A 19,566-nucleotide genomic window follows, 5' to 3' on the forward strand; every position below is an offset into this window, starting at 1 on the left:
GATACACTGCATAACTTCCTTTAAATCTATGATCGGGTTTATAATTTTCTGATCATGGGTAAACTACTGAGGAAGTAACAAGTTTAAACAGGGAAAAAAAACAAAAAACACCACAAACTTGTGCAGTATGGCATTGCACTGCATGTGCAGATGAAATAAGCATGTAACCCATTGCTCAGAGTCCCAGTTTTTATTCTCTGGCTACAGTAGGATATTGAGTTTAAGGCAGCCATTGCATAAAAACTCTGAGGCTTATTGTGTTTAGCAAACTCTGCTTCCGTTTCTCCATTATGAGATGTGATTTCAATGTTTAGCCCTTTGCATAGGACTGCAAATGCAATTTATGCAGATGTCAGTGAAGTCACCTGGCCAGTATTGCTTGGAAACTAAGTTTCAGAAGTCACTAGACATTTCAAGAGTTCATATCAACTAGTGCTTAATTTTTTTAATGATGATGAATTACTTGTCCTACCATTGTGCATGTCTGTTTGACACCTGGGGGCATACCAAGAAGTTAAGCACCAGGACTTGCATTACACATGACATGAATGAGACCAGGTTCTATGTAAAACATGTTTTATTGAAATGTTCAGTATTACAGGATACCAGCCCCTGAAAGATACAGTTATAGTTGAGAAATATAACTCTTAAAGTCATAAATAATGCAAATACATACAAATTAGGCTTACCATTTGGAGTTCAGACCTCTAGGTTGTCACTTTTTCCAAACCATTGAAGAACGTCTTGTCCTGCTATGTGGGAAAGGTTGCCAGTACTGGAAGCCTGGATGTGGGTATGCTCGAGCCTGGGGTCCAGATTTGTAACCAGCTTGAGGCATGTATTTTTGGTAATCTGGGAGTTTGCCAGCCTTATTGTATTTGTATGAAACGTATGGAACGAAGGGGAGCTGGTCGTAAGAAATATATGGACTCATTGGGCCTGGATAGCTGCTACTGCTGGTTGTTTGTGCAGTGGGAGCAGAAGCAGTTGTGGGCGTGGAGGCAGTTGTGGGCGTGGAGGCAGTTGTTAGTGCCGATGCAGTTGTGGGTTTTGTTGTAGGGCTTGAGTCACTTGGTTTAGCTGTGTCACTGGGCTTAGTTGTGAGAGTAGGAGGCTGAGTAGTTTGACTTGGATTTAGTGGGTATGGAGGTTTTCCATAGAAGTGCTGGATGACTGGGTAGTAGTAAATTTCAGAGCCATTAGGGTTTACTGGGAGTGGGTGTCCTACTGGAGGGTAGTAGGGATAATAAAAATATGGAGGGAAATTGGGGATTGATGGATTTTGAGGAGTTTTGGTAGTAGAGGCTGAGGTTGTCATGCCAGCTGTGGTCGTCATTAGAGTAGTGCTAGGTCCAGTGGTAGTGGCTGGTGGCACAGTGGTCCTCACTGGGAGATTTGGGAGAGGGTAATAGGGGTAGTAAAAGTAATAAGGGTAATATAGGTAGTATGGAGGGTAAGGATATGCAGGAGGCCTCATTGGAGGTTGCGCTTCACTTGGCTTTGTAGTTATGGTGGTCGTGTCAGGCTTAGCAGTGGTTGGAGGAGCAGTATTAGGGGTCGGTCTCATATACATGAAATAGTAATACAAATAGGGATAATATGGACTACTAGGATCATAGATGGAAGTGGGCAGGTTCGCCTGTCGTTTATGACGATGCAGGCTCCAGGGCCTGTGAGGGAAAGGAAGTTTCCAGGGATGCTGAGCAGGCTTGGGTGGAGTCGAACCAGGTGTTGCATGAGGACTTGGCGGCATGGGGCAGGTTAGTTTGACTGGAGTCTCCAGCCAGCTCAGTGGCACCACATAGTTTCCATTCTGAAACAGGAATGCACAAGCAACTCGCTGACAATATATTTAATCTGTAGTTAGCATGAGTAAGTTTCAACTTCGGTAAAAGTAGCAATTACAACTAAACTGAAGCTGCATATAAATAACATTGTTGAATGACACTGAAACTTTTACTTAAATACCTTCCAGCATTGCTTTATTCAATGCCACCATATAAATCTTTAGGAAGTTAGTCAATTAGGGATAAAGTTGTACCTCTTGTATCACATTGCAGCCATTGTAGGGAACAACCAAAACAAGACCCACTGCATTCTGCTGCACTGAGTAGCCACAGGTTTCAGGCACCTGGATCAGAGGAAGGAGACGTGCATTGCCTAGGAGGGAGAACAGAGCAATTATTCTACATTACATATGTCAAATGTACAGCTTCAACATAACTCACATCTTCAGATAACCTTGTTTATGTTACAATACCTTTGTCTAGCTGTAAATCAGCAGCTCCAGGTCCCATGGCTTTCAACTTCATCTTGGTTCGACCACAATGCAGAGTAAGGTTCAAGCGCCTCCATGCTGCTTCATTGGCCATGACATCCTTCAGCTGTGATGTCTGCTCAAACATCTCTTTAGAAGTTCACATACAAAGTTAATACTGGCCATATCCTTTGGTTTTTGAGCATCATGCATTTTTCCATATGTGGATATGTGCATGCAGTATATCATGTCAGCAAAGAACTGGGTAGGAAAATCTTACCTATCTTGCCATCTGATTGATCTGAATCAACATGCAACAATCCATCGTTATCTACGGCAGCAGAGGCAGATCCTGACTCAGAGCTCAGCTCTGTCCCATTGAAGAGAATGTTTTCTGTCTTTATTTCCATCACTGCAGCCTCACTAACTACCTTATCCTGTGGAACTTTTTTGCTAAGCCCTCGCAAGCTAAAACAAGTTAAACTCAGGACCAAAGAGCACAGGAGCAATATGACTGCTACAGTTTGACACAATTTGCTTCTCCTTCTATTTTCACCTGCCATACTGGAGCTGCACACCTTGAGCAGCATGGCTGGAGCAGATGGAAAGCACTTTCTTCTGAAACAGAAAAACTGAATGGCAGGTTTTTATATGGAGGACACACTGGCACCAGTTAATCAACCAATCAGTTTCCACTTCGGCTACAGCTTGCACCTGCATTAATTAAGGTCACCACAGGTGGGCTTGTTTAGAGTCTCTGCTGTCTGATTTTACTCGTCCCATAAAGTCAGCTCTGCATATTTATCCTATAGCATGAAATAGGAGACATGACATTTATTTTATAGGTTATTTTTAGTGAAAGGATATGTGAATATTTATCTTTGGTAGTGTTTTTTGTTAGCATATACAGTACATACATAATTTGAAGTATCATATTCTGTGATACTTCAAATTTGTTGCGACAATGTTTTTGTGAGATGTTTAAGGGACATTAATAGCCTTATTCATATATCAGTTGTATTTTATGTAAATATTACATGCAGGAATATGTACAGTATAGTGTTGTTTCTTCAGTGCTTGCTGTTGATGATTTGCAATTTTATAGCCATCCCAAATAGTGAGTATACAGCTAGAAGAATAGTACAAACAAGAGACAGCTTTGTCTGGGGATAGCTGAAAAAAACTTAATGGTAAAACCCAGGAAGGAGCAACACAGTTCCAATTTAGAACCGGTACATTTAACAATATGTTTCACTCTTTATATTATCAGCTTTATCCTTACCTCCTTATTATCATATTCTACAAAATAATAGATGAAACTGTAATGGCACATGAGGAAAATCTGCAAAATGTAAAAATAAACATTTTAAAATTATACTGAAAGATACCATGGTTTAGTATTGTAAAAATATGTGGATTCACGGATTATAAAGATGACCATGATCTAACATGACTTGAATGATTAGAAAGTAAACCATTGACATGAAATTTCTTCAATGTAAAATAAGTGGATACATAAAACTTGAAAATCTCCAGAATGCGTACAAATCTACCCATACTAAATAGGTTTCCAATCCTTGGTCGCCATTAAATGTGATTTCACTCTTGTAAATGTAATTGATTTCTTTGCCCTGAAAATGTACCGATATTCTCACAATTTAGAAAATCATAAACATAGCCCATGTGACAACTAGGTGTCACCTAGCAGGCAGACAATTCAGCGCAAAAACAACTTGGACATATGTATCAGTACAGGCAAGATTGCAAAATATGATAAAAGGACAGATACAACAAAAATCTAAATAAATGTACATGATGTCAGATTTGACTGTATGTACATCCTGTTTAAAATGTACAGATTTAATTCGAAGGAGCTGCTATGGTAGAATAATTTAGATATTTGAAATTATATTATAGGCAATACAGAGTTTACGCCCTCAAAATTATTAGTTTCATTTGGGACACAGACTCTAATATACAATAACTGCTATAATACATTTAGATATTTTTGCCACTACAGCTCAATCTCCCTTACTGCAAATGTCTTACTATAAAATAGGTATAAGTTATAGTCAAAGTTAAATCAATACAGCAGGGGGCCTCAGAATTCATGGCTCTTTGACATGCCTTAGAAATTTGCTAAATCCCCAAGTCACTCCTTGAACAGTTCTCAAACTGTTTCATGTCTGTCCTTGACTTCCCTTTAGGAAATTGCATGTCAATTTATCTTTAGGGTTTAGGATGTCAGTCATTAGGTTATATTTCCTAAAGGTTTTAAAATGACTTTCTAGTCATTTCTAAAACAGTACTTTTACTCTAGAGACTTTACTAAATGCAGCTCAAACACTTGGAAATATATTATGGCTGGAGGATGAAGCAAGAACAACAAATTATACACAAGTAGAGTTTTTGGAGTATCCGTTTTTCTTCTATTATAGAGCTTGCACAATTTAAAAGTAATTCCATAAATACTATTTTACACCCTCTGAATATCTGTACAATATAATTTGTGAGAAATTAGTCATTAACAGCCGGTGACTTGTTTAAGACCAAGACCTTCAAGTAAAGCTTGTGCACAAACAGTATCTTGAGCCGACCAAGAAATGGTTGAGCCATGGTACCACCTGTGAACAGTCTTTAAACACCCCATATAGAGCCTCACGAACAAAACTAGAGGGTCTAGGTTTTAAATATGCAAGATGTCAGTGAAAGAAATGTAATAGGACCATTGTTTGCGCAACAGTTCCATGACTAAAATTCCCACTTTCCTGTCACCTTATAGGGAAGGAAACAATTTGAAATTGAGCATTTGAGTCACATGAAATAGTTGCAATGACAATGTTCCTTAACACAATTGCAAGACATTTTCCCCTCACACTTGCATTTTCATATTAATGAGCGCCAGTCTGACATCTGAAGAGCCCCCTGGCTTTGTCAACAGTAAAGCCCTTTTCCAATATGGACTATTGACACACACAGCCACTTATGTCAAACCATTTATTATACATTCTTCAGCAAGCTATCCTGGAAAAACACCAGGATAATTAGGGGGATATGGCATAAATGGAAATGGAAGGTGTACATGTGGATGATGATGTGGGTGATTATGTGGTGGTGCTTGAGTCAGTATGGGGTCCGTTTTCTCTGTTGTGGTGGTCGTGGTTGTCGTTGGCTTAGAGGTTGGATAATATTGATTGGGAGGGATAGGTGGAGGGAAAGGATAGGGGGGATATGGAGGAAATATAGGAAAGAATGGTGGAAACTGTGGCATTTGGGGTTTAGAAGTAGGTTTCGTTGTAGGTTTCGTTGTAGTTGTGGCTGCTGGAGTTGTCGGTAGGGGCCCTGGGAGGGGCCAAGGAAAGGGAGGATAGAAAGGTGGGTAAGGGAAAGGAAAAGGAAATGCTGGGGGAGGAGCTGGGACTGCTGGCTTTGCAGTGGTAGTCAATTTGGTGGTGGCTGGTGCTGCTGTCGTCACTGGAAGAGGGGGAGGAAAGTAGGGATAAAGAGGGGGGAAGAAAGAGTGGTACTGCGGAATTTTAGGCATTTCTGGTTTCTTTGTAGTAGTCGTCGTTGTTGCTGAAGGGTACTGAGGATAAGGCAGGTAAGGTGGAAAGATATAGGAAGGGGGAATTTGGGGATTTGAAACATCTGGGTGCTTGATATGGGGCATCAGCGGCATCTGGGGCAACTCAGGGTATGATGGAGGGTACCTGGGTGTCTCCTGTACAGGGTGATGTGGCTCAGCGGTCATGGGAGCAGGTGCTGCAGGCTTGGGGCACCAGAGTGAGACTGGCATTCCCTGCCAACGCATTGGCAGGATGTAACTTCCACCCTTTGGAGAAAAAGAACTGTTACACATGCCAGTTAACATTACACTGAGGCTTCAACTAACAATTTGTTTTATAGATTAAGCCACAGCATCATTTAGGAACATAATTTCAGGAAATAGTTACCTCTTGAACCATGTTGCAGCCACCAAATGGAACCAACATAACAAGTGCAAGGGAGTTCCTCTGCATGCTATAGCCACAGGTGGAAGGGACCTGGGACAGAGGCATTGGAGGTGCATTTCCTGTGTTTGGGGGGGGGGGTGAAAAAAGAAAAAAAACTGACTGGGCAAACGCTGGTGCAAATGCCTACAATATAGAGATTACACACGAATGGCACCTATATCTAATGAGCTTGTCACTTTACCTTGTTCCACTGCAAACTGTGAGGCTCCAGGTCCCACTGCTCTGAACTTCATCTGGTCCCATCCACACTGCAGGGAAGGTGCCATGCGCTGCCACGACGCTTCTTTGGAGCTGGCATCATGTGCTTGTCCTTTTGACCAGCCTGACAGGAAACATTTATGACCGTAGGCTACTTTATAACAGCCCCTTCGTGACCACTTTTAGGAGTTGTGCTGCTATAAACAGCCATTTTATCCATTCAGTCAGTATGCAGAAACTTAACCGAGCAAAACATCCAATTACAGATTACAAATGCAGAGACCTCAGATTTATAGTTACCCGCAGAGTCCGCTTGATAGGCCGCTTCATCCTCCGCCGAAGCGTTTGAAGAGACTTTCCCGCTCCCGTCTACGACTTGCGACCCTTTCTCAAAAACCTTCCCGAACAAAATCTTCCCCTCTTGGAAACCTATCGTTTTGGCTGCGTCGGCTTCCTTTCGCCCCTCTCGTCTCTCTGTTTTCCTCAGTCGATAGCAGTCTATCGTTTGCGCCAAATAACAAGCCAGAATGAAACCTGCAGCCAAGCAAGCGGTGGCGCTTTTCCTTTTTCCTTTACGCGTCATTCTGCTGCGTGGGACTCCTGGAAATGTTAAGAGCTGGGAGATGCCGCCTCTTCCCGCGGCTATTTGTGTGGCGACGTTTCCTGCGAGCGAGTACCGCAGGTGCTGCCGCAGCCAATCAGAGGCTAATCACCTGCTCTCTAATTATCTGATGTTGAGCGCACCTGCGTAAAATGCCATTGTCGTCATAATGTGAAGAGGCAACGGGGGAGGAAGAATGAGCTTTGTGTGGTCTTTTGGATTAGACTAGGAAGCAATAGCCTATGAATATGATAAATGACGTTTTTTATTATTAGATATTATTCTCATTGTAGGTGTGCCTGCTCTCTATGTGTAAATATTGTGTTTTGGGGTGTAATGTCCACTACACATGCTACATCTGTGACGTTTCCTTCAAGCACAACCAACTGGAAAGCGCAGCCACTCCGCCATCTTTTGGAGAAATGGTGTTAAAACATGTTCACGACAATGGAAAAAGTGGATGAAAGACGTGCACAAAAGGGGCGTTTGAAAGAGGGAGCATTGAAACGGTTTCGCAACATAATTTGTTGGTGGAGCTTCAAGGTTCATTCTCAACCTGTGATGAAATTATTGTGATAGGAAAGAAAGCTCAAAGACAGCCACAACCCCCCCCCCCCCCCCCCTTGTGTTTAGACTGATATATAAGCAGAAGAAAACTAAACAAATTTGAACATTTACAGCTCCATGACGACTGGACAATCTCCCTCTGCTGGTGAAACTCCAGAAAAGCTACTAAACCTGAGGAGGTGAGATTATTTTTGTATTTTAATGTCTCCAAAACCTTTCTGGCTTGGAGATCTGGAGATAACAAATATTCAAACCTCACTGGACTCTAATAATCACTGGATTACAAAATGCCCGTATTAAAAAAGAATCTTATTTGAACATAAATAAAAAAACTAAATCCAGACAAGATCTGACATTTAATTTTTTATTTATTTTTTTCCCTGCAGGTGTACAATTGACACTAGATTTCAGGATCCTGTTTTCTTCTTTTCTGCAGACCAAGTAAATACTCTGACAGTATTGTACACTTTACTATAACTGTTCTTTAATTGTTTTTTTTTTTTTCCATGGCATTTCTTGGTATTAAAACCAGTCATCTGGCTGCTATGTTTACACATTGCCGTAGGCAGCTATTTCATCTCCAAGGTTACTGACAACACCAGCAAGGGGAAGCATAGATGAATATTTGACTCCCTCTGGGGTGAGTGTATTACCTTGTGTTTACTTTATGCATTGCATTATCGTAGGTGTGCTATTTTAATTATGTATCCTGCTCAAGTTAAGCTACATTTAACAGGTAGTCTCCCTTACCTCATAAGTGTTTTTTTTAGTTCCCTTTTTCTGTCTCATGTCTGTTTCTCTCTCGTATATTTCATCTGATTGCTTCCTAGTCTATCTACTGTGTTTATTGCTTCAACAGGAGAGCAACACAAGCAGTGAATGCTGTTATTTCAGACTGGGACAAAGACGCTGAAATCAGTAACTTCACGACAGGCAGAAGAAGAGAGACAAAGATGAGGTCCAGCTCTGCCTGTGAGTCTGCCCCGTGTATAATTAAAATGAAATGATCAAAGTAAAGTAGGATCATTCAGTCTCTATTCAGGCCAATGCTTACTTCTCTTGGACTTAATTCAATGATGCCACAATGACTTTTGTTTTGCCCTAGATGCCACTGCTGCTACGTTACAGCATGAGCCGCTGTGTGTCCTGAATGACCATGTAAGACAAATCATAGTCTGTTTTCCTTTTCACCCATGTTTTTATCAAGAACTATCTATTTTATCAATGGCTTGTTTACTTAATTAGATTTTTATCTTTCTCTGGGTTTGATAAGAGGAATCAAGAGGGCTGTACACAGCCTGTTAGTGACCCACCCACCTATTGTATCAGAGCTGCAGGAGTTCTGAGGTACAACCGGGAATCTGACAACCACAGGATAAACTTAACAACCATTCTTCCAGCGGTACTCAGATCCAAATTCCTACCTACTGTAGTAAATTCCCATTTAGAGCAACATGGCTTTATTTTACTTAGTAGCCCAATTTAAAACTATTTTTCCAGCCTCCACCTCTGACAGAATGTGTGGTGAAATGTGAGTACTGTGGGGAAAAGGCCACACCTTCCCTGGATCTGACATGGATGCAGGAGCCTGAGGTGAGGCGGACAGTAAACGTACAAAACCGAATTCCCAAAATGTACCCAATGTACTGTTAATCGCCATGCATCCTCTTTTGTGTCCATCGTAGACAGCTCCGCTCTTCTGTTGTGCCCAGCGGCAGCAGCTGTGTGAGGTGCTGGTGAAACAGAGATGTTTGTTTGAGGGGAGATGTGACCTGAAAACTGGTACTCCAACATCGCTGGAAGACAAGCCAGCCACAGAGGCGGAGGAGCTGCTCTTCCAAGGCAGGGAGATGGAGGATCACAGCAAGTTTATCATGGACTTACCCAGTGGACTTGGGTACGAATTTGTATTTTGAAATGTCACATAGACCCACAAATATAGTAGTAGTATTAATCATAAATATAAGTTCTTAGCATTAATGTCAGAAACAATGTATTTGGACCTCTTCATAGATTACAATCAGAACTGAGAATCCATGGGGATTACTCAATCCAGCTACCTGCTACAGAAACCTGTGAGTAACTGCTAAATGTGCAACGCACACACTGGCAGCTTTGAATCTGTTCCTCCAATCAAGATATACAAATATGAGTTTGCACACAGTGAGCATATGTTTTTCGTGTTTTTGTTTTTTTTTTGTTCGTTTGTTTTTTTTCAATTTGTCCAGACTGTGGAAGAGATGGAAGTAAACTATTGTGACTCAAAACAGCTTCGTGACCAATACAGTTTGTTCTGTGCTATTGTTTAGTTGCCCCAACATCAAAGGTCCTCAGCTTTCGGCTCTCTTGTGCTCCAGGAAAAGGGCCCTGGACAATGTATCCAACAGAAAAGTGCTTGAAAAATGAAGGGGATGTGGCGCAGGCATTGGTCCCCTTTTGTGACCACAAGCCACTTCACTTTGGCATATGTCATCATCAGGTACTGACAAATTACTGTCCTGTTCAATTTTATGAACCATTGTTTGTTTTATTTAAGTCAATATCAAGAATATCTTAAGCAAATGTTCTTATCAACATAGATGAGACCATACAAATAATCATACTTTCTTTGAATAGAGGATAAAAGTCTGCATTATACTATATAGTAATTTGCACATGAGTTCATGATTATATACCTGTGTGATAGGGTTACTCCACCAAATTAGTATTGTTCTTTGATAAAGTAGGGGACTTATGAGAGACAGTTTCTTAAAAAGAATGGTCAAAATTGAAGCAGCAAAGAGAAAGATATCCTGACTTATAGCCACTAGTATTGGGCTCCAAGAATACTGTCTCCTACATTTCCCATCATGCAGCTTGATAGCATCACTTGTGGGACCCTCTGTGCCTCATAAATGCTTGCATTTATAATAGAGGCTTTATGTTATAAAGCTGACTTTGGTGGAGTTCCCCTTTAAAAACAGGAGATATGTAAACACATCTGAAGCATTTAATATTTTAAAATTAAATCTTACCCTATATGTTTGCAGGATGGGGCAGAATTTCTTCACAAATATTATTCCAGTGGAATGAAATTTCTTACATTGTTCCATGACGGCTCTGCTCAGGTCTTGTATCCACACAGATTTATTATTTGGACATTTATCACGTGATGGGATTTTCAGCTGCTTTTGAGAAGAGATCAGAGTCAACACAACACAAAATTAATAAAAAGACCAATGTGGAAATTTAAGCTAGAGCAAACCATGTCTATTAGATTGTACAGCAACAGGCACTCAACAGTGGGTGTTCCCATCCTTATCGTCATGGAAACAGCTATCCCTCAGGCCTCTTGGCTCTCGTTGTTGTGGTCACTGAAGAAAATGGAAGGGTCTGCGTCGTGTATGATGACAGAGATGCCCCCAGTCAACCGATTAGAGCTGTGTTCCAGTCTGATGGAAGGGCGACATGTTATCACAGCAATGGAAACATATGGTACAAAGCAAAGTGTTAATGTTCAACTTTTTAATTGTTTAAAATTGTGTTGGTAATACATATACTATAGCAAATTTCATTATTTCATGTTTATTATTTATTTTATGTAAATTAGACCAATTAATATCATGTTTCTATGCTAATGGGTGATTTTAGGATAAAAATGATTAATGTATAATATAATTTGTTTTATCCATAGCCATGTGCTGATAACACTAACAGTGTGTGTATATGCATGTGTGTGTCTGCATTCATGTTGCAGGCTGTCTTTAAATGGATCAGGCGGTCAGTGTTTGGATGAAGCAGGTGCCAGAGTTCGCCGGTGGAGCTGGAGCAGTCTGAGCCTCACTCCCACCCCCCTGCACCCTGTCTTCCTGTCCCTCAACAAAACTGTTGGGGTCCGAGTCCTCGGGAAAGAACAAGTCTTTGTCTCTTTCCTAGCACAAGGCCAACAAGCAAAGTTCAGTGTGGGTACCTGCTGTGCTCAGGTAAAAGTGAAGCATTGTTTTTCCTATCTTAGTGGTGTGCACCACCACAAACACTTGCGGTTTATTTTTTCAGACCACATATTCATCTTGCAGTTCCCAGAACCTCCCTTTCTGCAGTACAAGCTTTGCACAAAGCTTTTTTCTCTCTTTTTCAATCATATTTCTGCACCTGCATTTATAGGTTTAATATACCATTCTGAATTCTTGAACTTACGTTCCCCTGACATCTTCTAGTGAAGTAGCTTCAGTTTTACAGTATCTAAATGCCAATTAGAAATCATTTGACATTATATTATGTTTTTGCTTGTTCAAATGCTTCACAGAATTTATATCTTGCTTATAGTGACTATTACATCAAATAGGTCTTGTGCTTAACATGACATTCACATTGATTTGTTCAGTCGATTTTAAACTATGGCATCTAAATATAAAATAATTTTTTTAGGGTGAATCTAAAACAGATGGGCCTGCTTTAGGCCCATCAGTAATGGTGGAGGAGCTGTTTGTGTTGGCGGCCAGGATTAGGATCCATCTGGTCATTCAGCATCTTCACCAGTACCTGATGACGCCGTCCCACCCCCAGCTGCACAAGACCACACAAGCCCCTCATCTCCATGCTGTTGCCCAAAGGCTTCTAGAAGTCAGTGCTCATGTGATGATGAATGACAGAGAAAGAGCCTTCATCCATAAGTGTCTACAGGATTGTCTTTGATATCCCCCTAATGAAAGTACACTGTGACAATGACAAGGCACAGCCACAGAGGAAGAATGGAATTTCAGCAAAGTCAACTTTAAATTTACCTTTTTTTTAATTCTGTATATAATAGTTCTTGTATTAACATGTTACATGTGGTCTTGGGTCCATCTATAGAAGATATAGCTCTTAATGGTATTTAAGAAGATACTATAGATTTCTCAATATAAAACCTCACCTGTTCATAACTTTATGTTTAAGTGCAGAATTTGCAAGGTCAAAATTTTCTCATCAAATTTCTCCGTACGGAGCCTGGGTCACGGTTTTTCACTAGTGATGAGGAAGTGATGTACATTTCCTTTGAACCCTTAGACAATACTCTTGAAGGTTATAGATTTCTTTGGCGCATAATAACTAATAAATATAGAAAGTCATTGCATCTGCCAAATTTCATTTAGTTACAACTACAGCTCAGAAAAATTATTTGACCCTATTCAGTTTCAGGAATATCTGCACTGCAACCACACTTTGGTGTACTTGGTGTACCTACATTGTACTTAAGTCTAGTCTGTTTTGTCTCATCTAATCAAATTAGGTCTTCCTAATAACATTAGGTTGAGCAGATGGCTAAAAGATGTGCACTTATAACCTGACTTGAACAAGCAAGCCGCTTGCTTGTATCTCCAAGCCATTTCGGCAGACTTTCTATTCTTCTTCTCCTCAGGTCTGCTTTTACCAAACCAACTTAAACCTTGATGAGACAACTGAAGAGAGTCGTCATATTATCCACCCCAATGCTTTATCTAAGTGATTTTCTCTCACTTAAGACTATTACTTACAACACCACATCAATCAGTAAACCCAAACACCACACCACAACTTCAGTTAAATAGTTACAATATGTTTTATTAATCTTCTTAGCTTCCTTGAAGTTATGTAAATATAAAAATTATTCAGAAATCATACCAAGACACATTTTCCCAATGTTATTTTAACAATAGTGATGACAGATTTTAAGTGTTGCATTTTCTACACAGCTAAGCTACTTTTAGAACAATAAACTTAAAATTCTACATATGGCTCAGTGGTACAAATGACACAATATTTTTATTCACATAGATCATTTATATGCAACAAGTTAAAGACTATAAGAATCAATGTTAAATCTCTCCTAATGGGACCATTGGTGTGACCTGGATCAAATCTGCAGTTGTATGAATAGTACAAGAAAATGACAGAATAGCCGGCACTGTTGCCATGGATCCCACTCTGGCGTCGGGGGCGGAATGTCTCGAAGGGGCACAGTGAGGAGTGATGGGGACATCCAGTCTGTGCTAGCAGTCTTCCTGCCTTCAGCGCAGACCTTCATAAACATCACTTCACAGCCCAGTGAGAAACCCACCTCAAACCTAGAGAGACGGAGAGAAAAGAATCAAAGAGATGAGAGCAATGTTTCCACTGACTAGTATGTCTAAACCTGTTAAGGGGGAAAAAAAAGATTATTATAAAACATCTTTATTGATAACAGTGCTATGAACAGTACTGTGCTTACATGGAGGGGCTTTTAGCTCCAGCCAGGAATTGTAGAGTAGGGTTAGGAGTGGTGGTGTGGTCTTGTGTTCATGTGAACGTTCATCTTCATCTCGTTGTCCAGGATTTGCACAAGCTGCTGCATGGAGGGCAGGTGACCTGACTCCAGTTTTGACCACACTGGCACATCTATGGAAATACAATACTCACTTCACTGTAATTCAATGCATTTTTGTTCCATTGCCACACAACTATATTCATTTCATAACATTAGAGAGACGTTTTTCTTTAAGATTGTTCGCAGCCATCTGAGCAATGATTATTTAAAATAGCACTTCATGTTGTTCAAAGTGTAGCAGTAGAAAAGAAAATCATTGTTGACCACTACATTTACCTTATTACCAGTGTCTGTGAAGTGTCAGCCAAGTGAAATCAATCTTATGTCAGATACATTAGGTTCTGTGTGCCCATGCTGTGACTCATACTCACCATTTAATGTGATTTCAAACGCTCCTGTAGACATTAACTGGTTTTCTATCATATTGCTGAAGAAAAACACCATCATGCAGGCGTATATCTGAAAGAAGCAAAGGAAAAAAATTGAGTCAGAATGTTCAACTGGCTGCTGTGTTTCCAGTTTTTCCTTGAACCGTGCTTGCTCAATGGATCACAAGAGCAGTACACTAAAAAGATACTGTTAATGTACTGAAACAATGAGACCCACAGGATGAGCATGGTGCTCTACTGACAGATCGACATGAAGCTGCCTTAGGAAAACTCATCTGGTGGTTAAATTCAAATGTCACTCAACAGCCAACGCCTTTCAAGCTTATAGCATTGAGCAAACTTAATTAACAGCAAATGTATTAGTGGTAAGTGGAGCCCAACTGACTGATCAGCAGGCAAATGGTTTGTTTATACAACGTTATCACCTTTCTTTTTTCATCTCATACATATATCCACCTAAAAAAATGTTATGGATGTTCCTCCATCAAAGCTTTTCTGGTACTAGTATCTGATTTTTGCTGATCGTCTCTTGTTTCTTGTTGCTTTCTCTGTGCAGTTTGCAGGATGGTCAGGAATGGACAGAGTTGTCCATGCATGACGTACACAGACATTCTCGCACAGAGCTCTCCTTATTAGTTGATGAGATTAGGGTGCGGTAAGATTACAGAGAAGCAAATTACAGAGCCTGGAAAACGAGACTTGATTTCTTTTCTCAAGTCAATTTATTTACTGATAGCTGTCATAATATAAAGAAGGTATTAACCAGAGAGAGCCTGAGAGTAACTCTTATCAGTCAGGTTGTGGCTTAGATTAAAAACTGAAAGAAAATTGAATGGCAAAACAAATCTAAATCCAATGGTTACTAAATCTTTCTATATTCTGTATGCAATTCCAGGCTTTTCTGTTTATCTGTCTAACAACCAAAACCATCAGATTATGGCAGCCTCAGATTTCTGTTAAAACACAGAAATGTCAATAGTGCAAGACTGTTTTATTAGCAAATATCTGATTTTCACAGTTACTGGTCATTCTCCCTCTGAGCCTTTGGGATGTCTGCAACCTTAGGGATAACAGATCCAAGGCAAACAATACTTAACAACACAACCTGAAGACCCTGAATGAACAGCTAATGAAATCCCACGGGTTGAGTTGTACTTGGCAGCATGTGTACATAACACAGCTGCATCAGAAACACAGCCAAACCAAAGCTCATTGTCTTTCATTTCTATATTCAAGCCACGTTCCAGTATATGTGTGGTGACTACCTACAAAACAAATGCTCAGCAGCATCACACTGTCTCCACCCTCTACCGCACTGTTACACATTAGAGAGTGCTTCAATAGGTTCAGAGCTGTATTAACTGTTTTAGTTTCAGGAAACCTTACCTTATTTCCCTGGCCCCACTCCCAGATGCCTGGGGCTTGCATACCAAATAGGGCGAATGGGTCTCTGCCAATAATAATCAGCCCAATCACCAGCAGTTTGAACACAGACAGGAAGGAAGCAATGTGTCTAAGGGAAAAAAACAAGAAAACGGCTTTTGAGTTCAGATATCAGATATTAAAACTATGGCTTCACAGCAATTGTAACTACATTAGTTGAAAACTGTGCCAAGACAGAAGGGCATGGCCTCGATTTATACAATTTGAGCTTCACTGACTACAATAAACACAAAGACAGCAACACCAGCTTTTTTCTATTCAAACTATTATATATTTTAACAGTGATGAAAGTCTGCAAGGGAAATATGTATACTAGGATAAAACTTTAATGCTATCATCTTTATCAGCCTGCAACACAGAGCCTGCATCCTGTTCACTCTAGTTTTACTACCTCTAATCTTTAACATGTGTAAGTGGTTGAACTACAACCTGTCAGTGAACATAGGCTCATTCTTCCAATGACTGAGATAGAGACAGACACAGCAATAAATCAAGAAAAAACAACGGCTGGAGAATTGGACACTCAGGGTGTGATACTATCTCCTTTCTTTGATGGAGCTAATCCCTGGTGTGTTTATTAAGAGTTCAACTGATGAGGGTCTCAGTGGCACCACACCTTTAACTAAAACACATGGGACTGCTGCACAAACCAGTCTCACATCGAGACTGAGCCAGTGATCCAAGTATAGCCTATTTTCCAGCTACATGAACATCTATATGACCACTGATTTCATTGCAGTAAGATTAGAAGATTAAAGTTTAATCAGAATCAAAATTCTAGTGTGTGTCTGTAACGGTGCACAAAACAGAAATAATGGATTTCTAAATTATGGTGAAAAATGTATTATAGGAATATTAGTCCTGGGGCTGCAACTCATTCCGATTTTCCATACACCAGTTCATCTTTCTGAATGAATTTATTTATCACATAAAATATCAAACAGTTGTCAAATTTCCCACAGCCCAAGGTGATATGTTCAGTTGGCTTGTTTTGTCTGACTAACAGTCTGAAACCAAAAGATATCTGGCTTTAAAGACAAAGAAAAATAGAAAATCTTCATTAGACATAACACAATCCACTTTGTAAATAATGGTGAGATAGTTTCTTAGAAATCTAAGCATTAGACATAACACTAAAACCTACCAAAAAACTACCACAGTCTGATACAAGAGTCCTGGGAAGTTGTTATGTATGCATTTTTGCCTGAAGGTAATATTTATAACAGGGTTTGGTGCATCAGTGTCTGCCAAATGAGTAAATGTAAATGTTGCGGTACTAAACTCTATTAGTTTAAGCAAGGTGTACCTAATAAATTGGCAGCCAAGCATATGTCAAGTAGTAACTTCAAAATTTCAAATGGCGCTACAAATAATACAGTATGCAATCAATAATAACTCACACTAAATGGCACAATGCGCCTTTTACCCAAACTTCGCCAAATTCAGATAATGTTCTCTACAACTAAAAAACCACCAAAGACAAATTCACGGCTGGATAAGCGTGGCTGCATGAGAATTCTGTTTCCTCAGTCAAATCACAGCTAATCCCAGGCGGCTTTCAGCCTACTTTAATAAAGCTGGATATAATCCACTTGTAACAAGGCAGACAATCTCTCTCTCTCTCTCTCTTACCGATAGATGGGCATAGGAAGATAGTTCTCCCCTTCAATGCGGATGTCTGGGTACCGCTGGTACAAGGCCTGCGTGTACTCTTCAAACACCCGCTTATACCCTCAGGAAATGCTGTGTGAAGACAAACACACTGTCAGACAGACATACACAGTGTGCAGTTGCAAGAACAAATGGGGACAAAGGCAGCAACAACAATACAGTGATCTAAAGGCGAGATTGTGAACTCCGCCTTGAGCTCTGAATTCCAGTGTTATCTGTGGACCATTGGTTTAGTTTTCTTTTTGATGTAAAGTTATAGAGAAATTTCATTTAGCAGCATTTTATCATTCTTGAAATTCAACACTGTGCTCCAGCGTCTCATGCCTTTTTGAAGCATGTTTGCCTTTTGAGAAAAGCACCAATTTACAATGCAAATGTCTGTTTGTCTCATCTACATTGTCATAACTTGTATCCTTGCATGTAAATGCCTTAAAATCACGTGACACCGTTTTTTTTTTTTTTTAACCACAACTCCCTGGCTTTAACCATGAAGTATTATTATTCTTCCTTATATTCCTTAATATTCGTATTTGGTATAATAGATTTGAGTTCAGCTTTCTCCGCAAATTACCTTAAATTACAGGAAATAATTTGATTTAAGGTGATGTTAATAGGCTGCAACATTCAGGCGTTATGCAGAAAGCCAAAAGCTAAATGTTTAAATGTGTTGTATAAAATAATCCCAGAAACATGGAGCACTTGAACGAGATTTTAACCTTTTGAATCTGACATGTGGACAAGAGACCACTGTTACTAGATTTATCAACAACTCGCATGTTTGACAGCGGAAGTGGGGCGATGTTTTCGACAATTACGAAATGTCCCTGAGAACAGGCTAAAACGAGGGACTTCCAGAAAATGTTTTCTCCCTGAGTTTTTCAACAGCGGTTGAGCCATTTCCCTAATGAATAACCACGAAAGGCTCCTTCTCCTGTAGCTAACATGTTAGCATAAGGCTAAGCTAACACCCTGCTCGCTAGCTTCTATCGGTTGTCGGCCTACGGTGTTGTTAGCCTGGGAGTTTAGCTAGCTTGCAATGACTCGCCAGATTTTCGCCCATTTGCCTCACCAAATCTGAAACTTGAGAAGGGGTCCCGCAGCAAACTGCATCTTCATCTTCTTCACGCCGCTGCTGTCACCAGACGTGGCGCAGCACAGCGAGAAAACCCCCAAGACGAGGAGCGAAAAACGCAGCCACTTCATCGCCATCCGTTCCGGGGTTTGTTCCCTCACTCAGTCAGACGGAGAGAGGCAGGTTCATCTGTACATGTCGCCTCTGGTTGGGCCCTCTTTTTCCTCTGGCTCCAATCTCGGATTTTGAGCACAACCTGCACCCACGTTTAGCACCACCTACTGCACTGGCTGTTCAACTGACCTGCAGTATGCTGTAGCCTGTATATTTTATCAATCATACTTTATTTGTACAGCACTTTTCACACAATAAAATGTAGCACAAAGTGATTTACATAGATGATGAACAAGCCCTACACAGTGGGTTAATAAAGACTGGAAGCGGACAAGTCGAGGAAACACTAGAGGTTAGATTAAAATGTTAAATTCAGCTTAAGATAAATAAAATTAATAAAACACAGACGGAAAATGGAGGAAATAAGTGAGATAAATAGAAAGAGATAACCCATAAAATAAATATATCATATTGAAATAATATAACTAAAAGCACAATTAAAACAAAGTAAATAATAATAAGGCATTGTTAAGAATAAGATAAATACTAAGAGCTAATCTATCAGAATAAAATAATATAACCCTAATATAGACTAAGATCTAGTTAAAAGCCAAATTAAAAAGGTAAGTCTTAAGTTTGCTTTTAAAAGTATCAACTCTTCAGGCAGGCTGTTCCACAAACGTGGGCCATAATGCTGAAAGACTACCTCACCGGGGGTTTTTGTTCTAACTTGGGATGATTAAAAGGCCAGAAGACCTGAGGGTCCTCGAGGGCTCATAAGAGAGAAGCAAATCTGACAGATAAGTAGGACTAAGACCATTAAGAGCTTTGTAAACTACTAAAAGGACCTTAAAATCAATTCTGAAGGAAACAGGCAGCCAATGCAGAGATTTTAAAACTGGAGTAATGTGTGCTCTCTTCCTGGTCTTCGTCAGCA

At 40.1% G+C, this 19,566-nt stretch overlaps 4 protein-coding genes across 7 annotated transcripts; 1 reads left to right on the forward strand and 3 right to left on the reverse strand.

Moving 5' to 3' along the window:
- Positions 1–559: 559 nt before the first annotated feature.
- Positions 560–2,887, reverse strand: LOC139628974 (uncharacterized). Its single transcript, XM_071491261.1, has 5 exons — positions 2,538–2,887; positions 2,261–2,407; positions 2,042–2,160; positions 690–1,813; positions 560–612 (listed from the first exon to the last, which is right to left on the reverse strand). The coding sequence occupies exons 1-4, from the start codon at positions 2,845–2,847 to the stop codon at positions 716–718; spliced, it is 1,674 nt and encodes a 557-aa protein (XP_071347362.1). The 5' UTR covers positions 2,848–2,887; the 3' UTR covers positions 560–612; positions 690–715.
- A 2,353-nt stretch (positions 2,888–5,240) lies between these two features.
- LOC139628976 (uncharacterized) lies at positions 5,241–7,169 on the reverse strand. The gene is made up of 4 exons (XM_071491267.1): positions 6,769–7,169; positions 6,452–6,592; positions 6,211–6,329; positions 5,241–6,089 (listed from the first exon to the last, which is right to left on the reverse strand). Exons 1-4 carry the CDS (start codon positions 7,049–7,051, stop codon positions 5,277–5,279), a joined length of 1,356 nt encoding a protein of 451 aa, XP_071347368.1. The 5' UTR covers positions 7,052–7,169; the 3' UTR covers positions 5,241–5,276.
- Positions 7,048–13,229, forward strand: LOC139628975 (glutamate-rich protein 6). 4 transcript variants are annotated; one of them, XM_071491262.1, is made up of 15 exons: positions 7,048–7,815; positions 8,023–8,077; positions 8,202–8,276; positions 8,496–8,608; positions 8,742–8,794; positions 8,910–9,038; positions 9,113–9,229; positions 9,322–9,533; positions 9,650–9,711; positions 9,946–10,115; positions 10,666–10,748; positions 10,952–11,110; positions 11,373–11,598; positions 12,044–12,238; positions 13,017–13,229. In XM_071491262.1, exons 4-15 carry the CDS (start codon positions 8,590–8,592, stop codon positions 13,101–13,103), a joined length of 1,512 nt encoding a protein of 503 aa, XP_071347363.1. In that variant the 5' UTR covers positions 7,048–7,815; positions 8,023–8,077; positions 8,202–8,276; positions 8,496–8,589; the 3' UTR covers positions 13,104–13,229. The 4 variants fall into 4 exon arrangements, with proteins under 4 accessions (XP_071347363.1, XP_071347364.1, XP_071347366.1 ...); XM_071491263.1 differs by having other exon boundaries at positions 11,373–11,577; XM_071491265.1 differs by having other exon boundaries at positions 9,137–9,229.
- A 167-nt stretch (positions 13,230–13,396) lies between these two features.
- Positions 13,397–18,706, reverse strand: selenot1a (selenoprotein T, 1a). Its single transcript, XM_071491268.1, has 6 exons — positions 18,513–18,706; positions 17,405–17,515; positions 15,716–15,842; positions 14,312–14,399; positions 13,845–14,011; positions 13,397–13,701 (listed from the first exon to the last, which is right to left on the reverse strand). Exons 1-5 carry the CDS (start codon positions 18,650–18,652, stop codon positions 13,887–13,889), a joined length of 591 nt encoding a protein of 196 aa, XP_071347369.1. The 5' UTR covers positions 18,653–18,706; the 3' UTR covers positions 13,397–13,701; positions 13,845–13,886.
- Positions 18,707–19,566: the final 860 nt, after the last annotated feature.

Source organism: Trachinotus anak, unplaced genomic scaffold (assembly GCF_046630095.1).
Source record: "Trachinotus anak isolate AG129_WGS33_773 ecotype Australia unplaced genomic scaffold, CSIRO_AGI_Tana_v1 ptg000012l, whole genome shotgun sequence".
Classification (NCBI taxonomy): Eukaryota; Metazoa; Chordata; class Actinopteri; order Carangiformes; family Carangidae; genus Trachinotus; species Trachinotus anak.